We start from the raw sequence: 14,115 nt of genomic DNA, 5'->3' as shown, positions 1-14,115 counted from the left end.
TCTGCACGTGTGCAAAATATCTGTCGCGAGAGCTCTAGAATTCGAAGCTGGCATCTAAGTTCCAAGGTTACATTTTTCAAGCATCCATAAAACGAACATCGTTTTAAATTTCTTTAAACTTTAAAGGAAAAGAAAATATTTTTTCGTGCAAGTAAATTATTTAATGAATTAGTTATTTTGAGGGCGGAAAAAATGCGAAAATCCGAGTCAAAGTTATTGCGAAATGTCAAAGAAGAAACGTTTTGCCAGAGAACATTTCTTCTTAACACGTGTTCCTCAATTTCCTGTACACTTGGCCACAGAACATCATATGTAAAGAAGGAAAGGCTCCATATACGTAATGTAAACCAGTTTGTCGTCTACACCGCTAGAAAGAAGAGGGAAAATTTGCCAAGGGATTTGGCGATGGAACCTGTTGTCGAGAATTTCCCCCTCTGTGATGTACCGGACCTGGCCGAGATTTTCCTCGTCCATGACATGTACAGAAAATTGACGAACATGGGTTAAAATGAATAAGAAAATTAGATGAAGTTTCACTTTCATTGGCTGTTAAACTTACATTATCCATATCGCAGTTTGATGTCTGATTTTATATCCATCAATATGGAGGAAATAAAAAATGTAATCGCACAGCTTTAAACTCTTGATAAACGTGAACGTTGAACCTGTTCAAACTTCGACATCAGCTTCGAGCTTTGCCGCTTTTTGGCGACAGGTATTTCATGCATGCACAGCTGTTTCCCTTTTCGTTTGAAGGGAGCCACTCCTGATGCTGGAAAATTTTCCTTCTTAACAATACATATTCTTTGCACTTGGGTGGAGGGGAAAATTCTTGCTGCCAGGTTTAGTCGCCAAATCCCTTGGTGAATTTTCCCTCCTCTTTCCAGCGGCGGTTTACGTTATGTCTATGGAGCCTTTCCGGTTGCAAAAATTGCCACTGCACAAAGCCAAAATAACAAGACAAACAATTGCACAAACTCGGTACCCATGGACTTATTTTTACTTAACCCCCCCCCCGAATTGCACGAAAATGGCATTGTGCACTCCTTTGACTTTATCCATGTACATGTCCACCTATTTTCACTTAAAAAAAATCTCCGAATTGCACAAAAATGGCATTGCGCACTCTTATAACTTTATCCATGTACACGTCGACCTATTTTCACTTAAAAAAATCCCAGAATTGCACAAACTTGCATTGCACACTCCCTTTACTTTGTCCATGTACACATTGATATATTTTCACTTAAAAAATCAAAGAAGTGCCAAATTCTAAAATATAGGCAAACAAAAAATACATAATCTCAATAAAATACATTTTAAACCAAACAATAAAATAACATAAGAAAGGAAAAGCATGTTATACATTTAAGCACTACCAAAAGCAAATATTCACTTACCATGATTTTTGAGTTCACTTCGTACACCTAGAGCCACGTGAGAATCAAAATATCAATCATACTAAAATGACTTTTTTCAAACCAGGTACTTTTTCTGATCGAACGCTTCACATAGTAACCATCTGAACCTTTCTTCCTACAAACCCATTCAAATCCATCTAAACGGTTTTAACACACACCACAAAAATGCTTGCAAAACATCCCATGATTCAAAATTTTCCAGAATCATGCACTCGATTACGTCACAATAAGGTTTCCATAACATTCAACTACCCAGGCTACCATCAATGAAACAACAACTTGGCGATAAATCAAACAACAACTTCGCCATAATACAAGGGGTACCTTAAAGTGTACTCTACTCTTCCTGCCTTTCCTTCTTTACATAGACATTCTTTAGCTGAAGACTGGATTCATAGGCAAGTGGTGAAGGTTGTCGTGCTAAAAAAAGAGTCTACTGTGCATGCGCAAAGCATAAGCTGTGCTAAAGCGAGACGTAATTGTGGTGTCGAAGGTCACGTTTGTCAAAGTTCACAGTTGTGCGATACCCCGCCCTCGTGTCATTGAAAATCAAATCAATGATCCGCGCAAGTAGGATGAATTATGGATTATTTATTTTAAATAACAAAATCTATGAAAATCCGAGTTTAAATTATTGCCAAAAGTTTTGTCAAAAACGAATCCTGAAAAATTCTTTGATTTTTGTACTCTATTCTTCAATTTCGTGCACGCTAAGCAATTTGGCGACAAAATTTTGTGACCCCGCTATATCAAACTGGTTTACATTACGTGTCTGGAAGCTTTTCTTCTTTACATACATGTTCTTTCACTGTGGGCTGTCAAAGTGCATTTTCTAAAAACTTAAAAAGTATCAAGTCGGCTAGAAATTGCCAGATGTCTTCCTTATCCCGTAGACTTAAACAGAATATATCTTCAGTTTTGCTTGAACTGTTTCTACAGTTTGAATGCATATTTGTATAAAATTGTAAATACTATAAAATAAAATTAAAATAATAAAACATAAAATTAATTATTAGCTACAATAGAAAATTTTACAAAATACGCTGGAAGTATATGCAGAATTACAAAATATAAATAATAATAAAAACAAATATGCAGAAATACAAAATGAATAAAAACAAATAATATGCTCTTTGACTCCAGTAGAATTAAAGTGTAAACAACTGAACATAAATATTTATATAAAATTGCAATAGCGTGTTATATATTATTTTTTTAAGTATTTATTTACCCTGAAGTTCAAGGATTTAATACATTTTTCACAAATGCCCTGAAAAACATGCATAAACATACTATTTGCATAAACATATTTTTTATTCAGTTGTGTTCTAAAATATAAATATAGATGTATTCCTTCCCTATACCTTGTTAAATTCTGCATCGTTGATGCTAAGAGGAAAGTATAAGATTTTTGAAAAGGAAATGAAGTAATGGAATTTTCTGGCAACCAAAATGACATATTTTAAAAAACATTTCTTGCATCTAAGGCATTTTAAATGGCAGATAATGGGACACTTAAAACTGGCATTATGAATTAACTTTGTTATGTAAATCATCTAGTATTTTGATTTTTCTGCGGCAATAATTTTAATGTTATCATTCTCAGATTGGCAACACAGAAAAACGTTTTATTATAAAAGCTGAAAATAAGAATATTTTTTTAATGTATACCGTATTATGTAAGGCGAGGGTAAACAAAATTTTCTTTGGAATAAAGATATGCTAAACAGGTTATTAAATTGTGAACTGTAATAAATTTTGGAGTCTGAAATTGTTGAGTAGTAACTGCTAGTTCTTGAAACTCGCTGCAACATTGTGGTGACATGGACGGGATCTTTTGAAGTCAGAAAAGTAGAAAGTCTTGCTTGTAATTTAAATTAAAAGTAAGTAATTGTGAAATAATGAATGAATTAGTAAGGAAACATTATTAGGCATCCTATATTAGGGCATCATTTTGTAGAAATTTTAATATTTTAATTGAATTAACCAAAGAGACATCCGATGTTGAAGTCATACAAATGAAATGGGCTACATTAGAAGGTCAATTTCCACAGCTATTAAAAAAAAAAAAAAAATGAGGTTTCAAATTTAAAGGAGATGAAGAATATGCAAATATTGAAAAGTATAAAGAAAACATGGTTTTGCGAAAAGTGAAGTCACAAAAGCTTTTTAGTAGCCAAGTTATGACAATTAATACATTCATTTTGAACTATCCTTGAACAAATCTTCATAAAAAGAAACTTAGACTGCCAATGATTGAACTGAAACAATTTGGCAGAGATGTGCTATGGTTTCATACTGAGGTAGATGCCTGCTTTAGTTAGGTGGATTGCTTGCTGCCTGTTTTATTTTATTACTTTGGTATATTGCCTGCGGCCAGTTTTATTTGATTACTTGTGGAATGCCTGCTTTATTTATGTAAATTTCCTGCTACTTGTTTCATTTGATTACTTAGGTGGATTGCCTACTGCCTGCTTTATTTGATTTCTTATTTGACTAATCATTAGGTCGAATTATGAAATTATTTATTGTACAGAGCTAATATAATTGTGTTAAACTTACAAAGGTGAAAACAGGGATAACAGACCCATCTTGTGCAATAACGATATCTTGCTTTTGGATCTATCGCTGTTAAACTGCTAAAAATGCTCAGACCTGATTCGGAAGAACCTGCAGTGGATTGATGTTGTTATCAGCAGTGTAATAAGAATACTTTTGCTTGCCTAAATTGCCAAAGTGATACATTTTCTGGACCTTGTGTTGAATCAATAAGAGATTCATTGATTTAAGATGTTTATGATTATATATAATGTAAATAGTTGTTTTCAAGATTGTATAAGAATAATTTTGCCAGCCTAGATTGCCAAGGAAATGCATTTTCTGGACCTTGTATTGAATCTTTTATTGATTAAAAAGATATTGATTATATAATATAGATAGTGTGATAACAACAAGAATTTCATAGTGTTGTCTCAAAGCTTGAACTGGAAAACCAATGAATCAAAAACTTCCAGCATCTCCAGAATTAAACAGAAATTCATCCCTCTTTCTGTTCCCTGTTGAGGTGAATTTTGGGAGCATATGGTTCAAATGATTGAACACTCTTTCAACATGTTTTAGGAAATGCTTCTTTCTGTCATGAGGAAATGAACAGCATCCTTTACAGTTGTGAAACTTAAATTGAAGACCATTGACTCACTTGTCTAAGGACCTAGATGATTTGATTCCATGAACCCCTACGATGTTTTTATAGAATAATCCAATTGTAGAAGTTCCTGATGTTGATCATTTAAATAAGATTAATGTCAAAAGAATGATGATCAACAAACCTTGAGGAAACATGTAAGAAAGAGTTTTCAATTCATAGTATTTGGGTACTTTAAATCAACCTTACAAAAGACACAATTACTATAGTTTAAAATTAGATGGTGATGTTGTCACAGAAAATGATTTCAAATAGAATTCTCTTGTCTCTAGCAAAAGTTGTTGAAATGTAACCGAGAAAAGATGAGAACATTCATGTTGTGTGTTTAAAGACTTCAGGGGGTTGGTTAGATTGCACAACCCAGCCAAAAGAATTTATCCTTTGAAAATTTGCCTCTATTCTAGAGATATGAGTTCTAGTGAAACTTCAAATGTATGTGAAGCATACTCAAGATGATTTAAGGAGAATCTGTCATTAGCGTAAAACCACTAGAAGTAGCAGAACTATTAGATTATCATCAAAATTTAGAGATACTTCTTAAGACTAGTTCAAATTACTTTAGCTTGCAGAACAGTTGCCTTAGAAGTTATATTTATACATTTGAAAATTATCTAGTAACATTCTCAACTGTAATTATCATTTATTGCTAATTTTAAATTATAACTGTATAGTATGAGTATTACTATCTGTATGTTTTGATTATGAGCTGTATAATCAAAAAATGGGAGTGTTACATAAACCATTTAATATTTTTATTTTTCTGTGTCATTAATTTAATTTTGATGTTAGCATTCTTGGATTGGCATCACAGAGAAAAAGGCCATTTTGTTCTGAGAATCGTGTTCTTGAAAACACTGGCAGGCTTAATTTGCAAATAGCTAACTCGTAACATTATTTGCATAAATTAAAAAAAGAAAATATTTCTAGTTTGATTAATTTTTATATGATTATTTAGAGTATAATTCTAAAGTAATAAAACATTGTGAGAATATTAATGTGTATTTTTAGTGTTTAAAACTCTTTAAATTATTTATGAAAAATTCTTTAGGTATACCAGTTCTAATAAAATTATAAATTAAAGAATGTTGCATACTAGTGAATCACAATATGTATATGTAAAATATAACAAAATACCATGGCTGCTCTGAGAAATAATTGGCAAACTCAAAATTAACTATTCTAAATTTTGATGTTCTTCCTCCTAAATTTATCTGTTCTCTCAAATTTCAGATCTTACCATGTTACATAACAGCCTAAAATAAACCAATCACAGATTAGCTGTACTTATGAATCATACTTGGTATAAATACTCTTTGCAAGCAACTACCTCATTCCTTTACCTAACTTCCACCTTACCAACATCCACGCTGCTTTGCTTCCCAGTCTATGATGCCTACGTCTTCCTTTTAAAACCAATGTAAATGAAAAGTATCGTATTTAATTATGATTAGATAAATATCTACCAAAATGATTTGATATTTGTGAAAATAAAGATAGGTGATTCATCAAAATCCACTTTTGTTATCGTCTTGTGTATGTCATTCTACTTAGCCATGTCTACAACCACAAGTTAAAAGTGCTGGATTTCTCGTATGTAATTAAAATACTACATTTATTAAATATACATATGTATATCTTTAAATGTCATTTAAGGGGGAAATGAACCTCATTTTATTTGAATTTATTAATCTACTCCTCAAAATCAATTGAAAATAATGTGAAAAATTCTAAATTTTGAAATTAAATATCTTGGTCAATTATTGTTATGCAGGTGTTAAATGTGTTATTTTTAAAAATGAGTATGAAACTTTTCCTAAATAAATGTAAAACCAATGGACTATATGAAAAGTTGATTTTGTTATTTTTTCAAAATTGATTTCTTTATGTTTATATGAATACTATCAGCTTCGCTGCCTGCCTTCGTCTGGCTTTTAAATTTACCAGAAAAATGGCTGAAGGGAACACCAAATGTTAAATTTAAAAACTGCATAGAATTTTACTCTGCAGAACAACTTCATAAAAAAAGTTATTAAGTATAACAAAATTACAATGAAATAAGCAATATCCCTTAATACAAATATTAATTATCCTAATAAATAAAAAAAAAAACTTCCCTTTGCAAAATCTTAAGAACTCAAATGGTGTAAAGAAGGTTAAGAACTTTGTTTCCTAAAAAAACTCTAAACTTTTCAATATCTTAAAAACAGTGAAATGAGCAATAAGTAACATGAAAGACTACAAAAAACAAAAAATTCTGAAAAGCAAAGTATAATCAGTGATATTTTATCTTATATTTTCAACAGAAAAAAATTATAATGAAATAAGCTATATCCCTAAATACAAATATTAATTATCCTAATAAAAAATTAACCAACTTTCCGTTGAAGGAAAAAAATCATGCAAAACTTTTCAGTATCCTACAAACAGTGAAATAAGCAAAAAATAACATGAAAGCAACTCATAAAATTCCGCACAGAATTTTACTCTGTCGAACAACTTTATCAAAACAGAATCAATAAAAATCTATTATATATATATAAATGACAATGAAATATGCCAATCTCTTAGAAACAATGACATAAGAAATACGATGAAAAATTGTTGCCAAACCCATATTTCTAAAAGAATGAAACTATTAAAAATGATGTGATTTTATCAAAAATCTTATCAACAGCAATGAGACTGGAAAATTGTTGGCAAAATCACATTTTTAAAGATGTGAGAAGTGTACTCGGAAGCTTCATTTAAAAAAAAAAAAAAAAATTAAAGTACAAAATATTATAATTTTTCCAAAATTCTTTTTTAAAAGCAGTCGCAAGAATGAAAGTTTAACGTGTCCTAAAATCAAAGAAAAATAAACTGTACATTTTTAAAAATAAACTTTTTTAGAAAAAATCCCGTTGAAAAGTGTTAAGCTCCTTTTGTTAAATAAATTCGTATTTAATGGATTTATTGAAACACGAAATTTAGTTCAAGTTCATAAAATAGCTAAGTGCCTACGTTTCATGATGATGTGAAAATGAAGTGTGTAGAGTGAAATCTTGCTTTCCTATAAGCCCATTATGTCTCAAAATGACATGATTTCGTGACAAAACATAAAATAAAAAAAATTCAAATTCGAATTTCAAAAAAGTTGCTTCGAGGTGCAAAGTTCTGGCTCTTGTCTAGATGCACCTATGTACCAAATTTTGTAGCCGTGGGTCTATTAGCTTACGCGCAGTGCGAACGAAAGACACACACACACAGACAGACTCTTTTATTATATGTAGAGATTTGCATTACTTTTATATGAATATTTGCATTACATTTTTTATAATATGAAGCTTAAGGGGATGTTGTGTGTAAAGATTCCAGCCTTCCTTAAATACTGTTTTATTGTCTTTGCTTAAAGTTGTAATCTCTGATTGATGCAGAAAAACTCACGTCTAGGTGAACATAATGTGATTTGCACATAGTGCAATAAAATATACTTAAAAATGTGTTACAACTATGTAAGTGCTTTCAGTGAATACTGAAATAGTAATTTTTAATGAGCTAATTTTAACTTATTTATAATTATTGTGCTTGTAGTAAACAATAAATATTATATAAAAGTTTAACACATGTAAACTATTTTATTGACTTAGTACTTCAAATGATTATTAAAAAAATTTTTTTCTCCAATCTTGGTACACGTTTAATTTTATAGATAATTGAGTATTGTCAAAGACACATCATTCATAAGATTGGTCAATAATTCTGAGCAATGAATTCTAAAAATTCTGCATACATATTATTTCAGGTTAGTATCAGATAAATGTGCATGCTAGCTTGTCAGAGGGCATTCAGCTATTCTCCCCCTTTTTTTTTGTGTGTATATGTGTGTGTGTGTGTTGTAGCGATGGAAGCAGATGAGAGAAAATACCGTATTTACGCGAATCTAATGCGCATCGTTTTTGGCCAAATGTAGTACTCAAAATTGTGGTGCGCATTAGATTCGAGTGCAAAGTTCGCCGATGACGTCAGCAGTTCGCCGATGACGTCAACCAAATTTAAATCGTAACAATGGATTACTGTATTTCTCGACTACATTTATGGTTGACACATTGCATAGAGGATACAAACTGCAGAGTACGTAGTCACGAAATGGAGGGCAAGCAGAGAAGAATGTCATATGACGCTACTTTCAAACGTAAAGTAATTCTTTATCCTGAAAGAAATGGCAATAGAAAGGCTGGGAGAGAGTTAAACGTAGCTGAGAGCAATGTTCGCTTGTGGCGGCAACAGAAATTGGCACTGTTTGCAACTAAAACTAGTAGAAAGAAATTCACTGGCCCTCGCAAAGGAAGACACCCTAAAATTGAAGAAAAAGTTTTGCAATTTGTACGTGAAAGGAGGAAGAATGGACAACCTGTGACTAGTAACACTATAAGAAATAAAGCAAAAGAGAAGGCTGAAGTTCTTCGAATACCGAAACCAGAGTTTAAAGCTAGCCGTGGATGGGTGGATCGGTTGATGAAGCGGATGGGCTTATCTTTAAGACGCCGTACAACAATATGCCAAAAGCTTCCTGCAGATTTTGAGGGAAAACTACTAACATTTTATCGGTATGTCATCACACTTCGGAAGGAAAAGAATTTTTCAATGGGGCAAATTGGCAATGCTGACGAGACGCCAATTTGGTTTGATATGCCTCCTAACTACACAATTACGTAGAAGGGGACTAAGGAAGTTATCATCAAAATAGTGAATAAAGACGTTTACTATTAATCACTGATTGTAGAAACTGTTAGCTAGATAGAAATGTTATGATTTATTTCATGTTCATACTTTACGATATGTACCGTATATACGGTAGTGGTAATTAACAATGATTGTTTCACATAACAATAGCCCACTAATAGGTTAATTCTATGTTCTGCTACTTTATGTATAAATCCATTGTTGTATAAAATATGGTATCTAAATTTAAATAAAATTATCATACCATTGATTGATAGTTTATATACAAATCCATTGTTGTATAAAATAAGATTCAATAAATTCCTCATACCATTGATGCGCATTACATTCGCCGACAAAAATTTGTTTTATTATTTAAAGTTTTAAAATGGGGATGCGCATTAGATTCGCATAAATACGGTATTTCCAGTTAATTTCAGTTAAATTTTTTAATGATATTTTATGCTATTTTCCATGAAATTTGCTATTTCAAAAAGCTAAAAAGAGGCTTGCATATATTGTAGTTGCATTCTTTTGTCACTATTTCTGTAAGTCCTTCAGGGAGGTAGTGTCATGGGATAGGATTATTTCCCCCGATTTCATTTGCTATATGTTATAGATATTTAACTAGTATATTAGCAAGTATAGTGTTTTATTCTTGGTGAAAAAAGTTTTGGGTAAAGTGCAGAATCGCCCACTTATTTGTTTGGTGCTTTCCACAAGAGTAAGAAGAATTGGATTTTTGTCAATTTTCTTTGACTTTTTAAGTGAAAGTAGGTCAATATGTACATGGATAAAGGGAGTGAGCAATGCCATTTTTGTGCAATTCTGGGATGATTTGTTTTTTAGTGAAAACAGGTTGATGTGTACATGGATACGGAGTATGTGCAATTCTTAAAAACGTGCCAAGCAGTGGGTGATTCTGCACTTTCTCCAAAGTTTTTAATTAGGTTTAAGATATTGTGTTGTACTCTGATATTTAAGTTTATTGATAAATTTCTGACTATTTTAAAAATTGTTCGCTTTATGTAAATTTATTATAATTTTCAGTTACCAGAAGAAGCAGAGATGACATTAGCTGAGCTGAGACAAATGGCTGCTAGGCAGCAGCATCAGATTGAGGCCCAGCAGCAACTGCTTGTTGCTAAAGAACAGAGATTAAAATTTCTGAAACAGCAAGAAGCTCGCCATCATAACTTGACTGAACAACAGTTGGACACAGCCTGTTTACAAAATCTCCGTGAGAAAGTTGAAACACAGGAACTAAAATTAAGACAGTTACGAGCTTTAAGAGGCCAAGTAGAACAGCAAAAGACAAACAATGGAAATTTAAGTAAATATAAACTTTGTAGAAGATATATATTGGTCATTTGTTTCCTATTTATTTCTGAATAATTTATAACTGCCTTACATAATTTTACAAATAAATAAATGATTGTTTTATAAAATACATTAGCTTTTAAGTAATTTTCCCTAATAACTCATCACTAATTGAATTAATGGAACCATTAAATATTAGTCCATACTCACATTATTTCTGTTGAAAAAGTAGCTCATCTGCTGAACATCACTGTCCAGCGTTTGTCATATGCAGATTTCTAGTACAGTAAGTGCTGCTAAATGTTATCGCATTTGTTTGCAGCTCTTTTAATAACATTAACAGGACATTAGATAATTAAAAAAAAATAGCCTTCAAAATAGCAATGGAATTTAACTAAAGTTAATATAAATATTGTTGCATTCTACGGATTCGTGGATTTGGAGTGATTGATCGCACTTGACGAAGAATCAAAACACAATTTATTCGCATTTCACAGGAGAGTTCCAAAAAACATGTCTACAGTCATAAAAAAACTGTGACAAACAATCAGCAACACAGCCTTCAGGCTATAATGGTGAAGACAGCTTCACGCAAAACACTAAAATACTGCTCCTGACTCGGTCATCGATCTCAGAGCTCAACACACTCAAGATACTCCTCACGATACGCTACAACTCTGCGTACAGGCAGGGTTTATATAGCTTTTGACCTGCCTTCGAGAACATTCTGGGGCAAATCAGTAAAAATTCGTTCTAGAATGTCCTCGTTCCATCTATGGTATATCGCCAATTTTGTGCCAAATCTAGTAATCCTAAACCCGCTTTGTGGGGAAGCTCTCTTACCACAGCTGGGCATTTTGTAACAATATAACTAAAAACATGTAACTAAGTACCTTTGCAGCATTTTAATTAGGGAAATGCAAAAGTTTATGAGTTGATCACAATATCTTTGATGCAAAAGTTCATTTATGAACTACTCAATATTTCTGGAAATTATTTGACCAATGTATTTCTGATTGAAAGAAAACATGACAGTGCAAAATTTAAAATTAATTTCCTCAGGGAAGAACTGCAGAAAATTTTTTTTGCCCCTTGAACAATCTGTGGCTATGTTTGGTCACCCTCAAAATCGATGAAGTTATTCAGAATCCGAACAAAACTGCCTTAGTTTGGCTAAGGATGCTTTTTTGCCTAATTTTAAGTGTTTGATTAAAATTTAAACTGATTGATGCCATTTTTCTATCACTTACAGAAATTTTAATTTGTCTCTTGTATAAAAATTTAAATTTTGCATATGTCCGTTCTGTATTCGTGGTTGAAATTGTCCTAATCTGGACAATTTCTTAATTAAGAAATGCGTAGCCATGTACTTTTTTTGAAACATCCTGCATAATCACAAAATGCTTTCTTTACTGAGATTCTTTAGCAGATGAGATGACTTTTATGAAGTCATTCAGAACATGCATGCCCTCACATAAATGGGATACTTCGGAACTTGAATGCCATGAAAACATTCCCCAGACTATAATGCTTCTTCTTCCAGCTTGGACCCTTCTGGCAGTTGTTGCAGGGTGTTTGCTTTTCATCATTTCACTCTGTATATGCTAACATCCATCTTTCCGAAGGAGCATGAAACATGATTCATCGGAAAAAGCCACCTGTCACTGCTCAGTGGACATCCAGTTGCGGTACTGGCATGCAAGTTCCAGCCTTCATCACTGATGAACTGCAGTCAGTATAGGTGTCAACCAGGCGCCTACTGTTGAGGCCCAAACGTGGCAACATTCGCGGAACCGTCGTTGAGGAGACACCGTTGGTAGCCCTTTCGTTCATCTGTGTGATCAGTTGCTTAACCCTCTCACTGCGTATCCCGCGATTTCCACGGGCAACGTAGAAGTAGCAAAATTTGTGCAACCCGCGATTTCTGCAGGGATGAATTTTTGCCCTCTATTTAACTGTGCAACCCGCTCTTTCCAAGTTCAAGGTTTCCTTTCAGCTTTTCTGTGATGTTTAATTGTTTATTTAGATGTGAGCTAACAGATGGCACTAATTGTCCACATTTTTGCCAAACATACAAGAATACGTATTGTAGCATTTTGTGCGTGCTTTTCAGAGCTCAAAGATTTCTGGCAGGAAGTGTTTCGCGAGTGATATAACCTATATTCCTGACGATATTTCCTACACTGACAGTAGTTCTGACTCTGATTTCAAGTATATTGAAGATAGTTATAGCGAAACTGATGAGAATTTCTTGGATTCTTCTGCAAATAGTGATGAATCTGAAAATTCAGTTTCTATTGAAAACGTTCAACAGTGGTGCAAAATTGATATGCAAAATATTACTTTATGCAAATATTTTCATTAATATACATGTTTTACCTTTGTATTTTATAAAATAAATCATAATTTAACCAATATTAATTTTCAAAAGTTTCCTTTTATATCATTATTCTTCAATTTCAGTATTCTGATATCCTTTTTCTATGATCTTATTCCATATTGGAAAAAAAAAAAACTTTAAAAAATTTTTTTGCATATTTTAACTTTAAAATATATGTAGATCTGAAATATGTTATAAAAAGAATACGCAATTATTGAACCTATTTTGATAAAAAATGTACGCAGTGAGAGGATTAACGATGGCATGTCTTTTCACCCAAACGCATCTCTGTAGCTGTTGTTCACCTGTGTCATTTATGGCCTATAGTGCACTACATTTGCCACGTCTCTGATTTTGGATAGTGACGTTTTGCCATGCACGGTATGCTTTTATCATAGTATGCGCAAACTGTTTACAAAATTAACAGTTTCGGAAATTCTTCCACCTTTGGCCCGAAAGCCAATTGTCATGCCTGTTTGGATGTCAGATAAATCGCTCTGTTTCTGTATACGCTCCAATGCAGTGTGCTGCCGCCTGCCTTCTGTGATTGGTTATTTCACGTTAAAATCGAAGGTAGGTGGAGGTAACATTAATGTGACTGGACTTGCATATACATGCATGATAGTTTAGATGGTACTATGGCATTAAAAAGTATGACAGCGCAACTGCAATTGTCATAATGAAAATGATATATACATTTTCATTTCTGAAGAGGAACAGTTCTTTAGAAACACATTTTTTCTTGATTGATATAACACTAGGGGTGATAAACAGGCTTCACAATTTCATATACGCAGTTACATTTTAGAACAATAGATGAAAATCAAAGAACGACAAATAGGTGCTAGCTAGGCAGCAGTAGAGGAGAAAGTGATGCATATTAAGCAGCAGGGCCTGTAAATAAACTCGATTGCTTTGTTTTAATCTTGTACAATGATTGTGCAAGCATTTTTATCATTGTGGTTACTGCAGGAAAAGAATGATATCAATGCAGGTGCCTTGAAGGGATTATATTTAAATTGATATTAGGAATTTAAAGGGATATTGCAAATTAAGATTAATTTGTTAATAAATTTTCTTCATATTTT

General features: G+C 32.5%; 1 protein-coding gene across 3 annotated transcripts in view; it reads left to right on the top strand.

Annotated features, from left to right (window-relative positions):
• Nucleotides 1-14,115, top strand: part of LOC118204121 (apoptosis-stimulating of p53 protein 2-like) — a 102,166-nt gene that overhangs the window by 31,618 nt on the left and 56,433 nt on the right. For all 3 annotated transcript variants that reach the window (XM_085815951.1, XM_085815952.1, XM_085815950.1), the window contains exon 2: nt 10,378-10,660. In XM_085815951.1, coding sequence (XP_085672077.1) covers nt 10,378-10,660 — 283 coding nt within the window. The remainder of the gene's footprint in view (nt 1-10,377; nt 10,661-14,115) is intronic.

The sequence above is a fragment of the Stegodyphus dumicola genome, chromosome 4 (assembly GCF_044657685.1).
Source record: "Stegodyphus dumicola isolate Sdum_Otavi_A_Nest chromosome 4, ASM4465768v1".
NCBI lineage: Eukaryota > Metazoa > Arthropoda > Arachnida > Araneae > Eresidae > Stegodyphus > Stegodyphus dumicola.
This window is presented reverse-complemented; position numbering and strand designations above follow the sequence as displayed.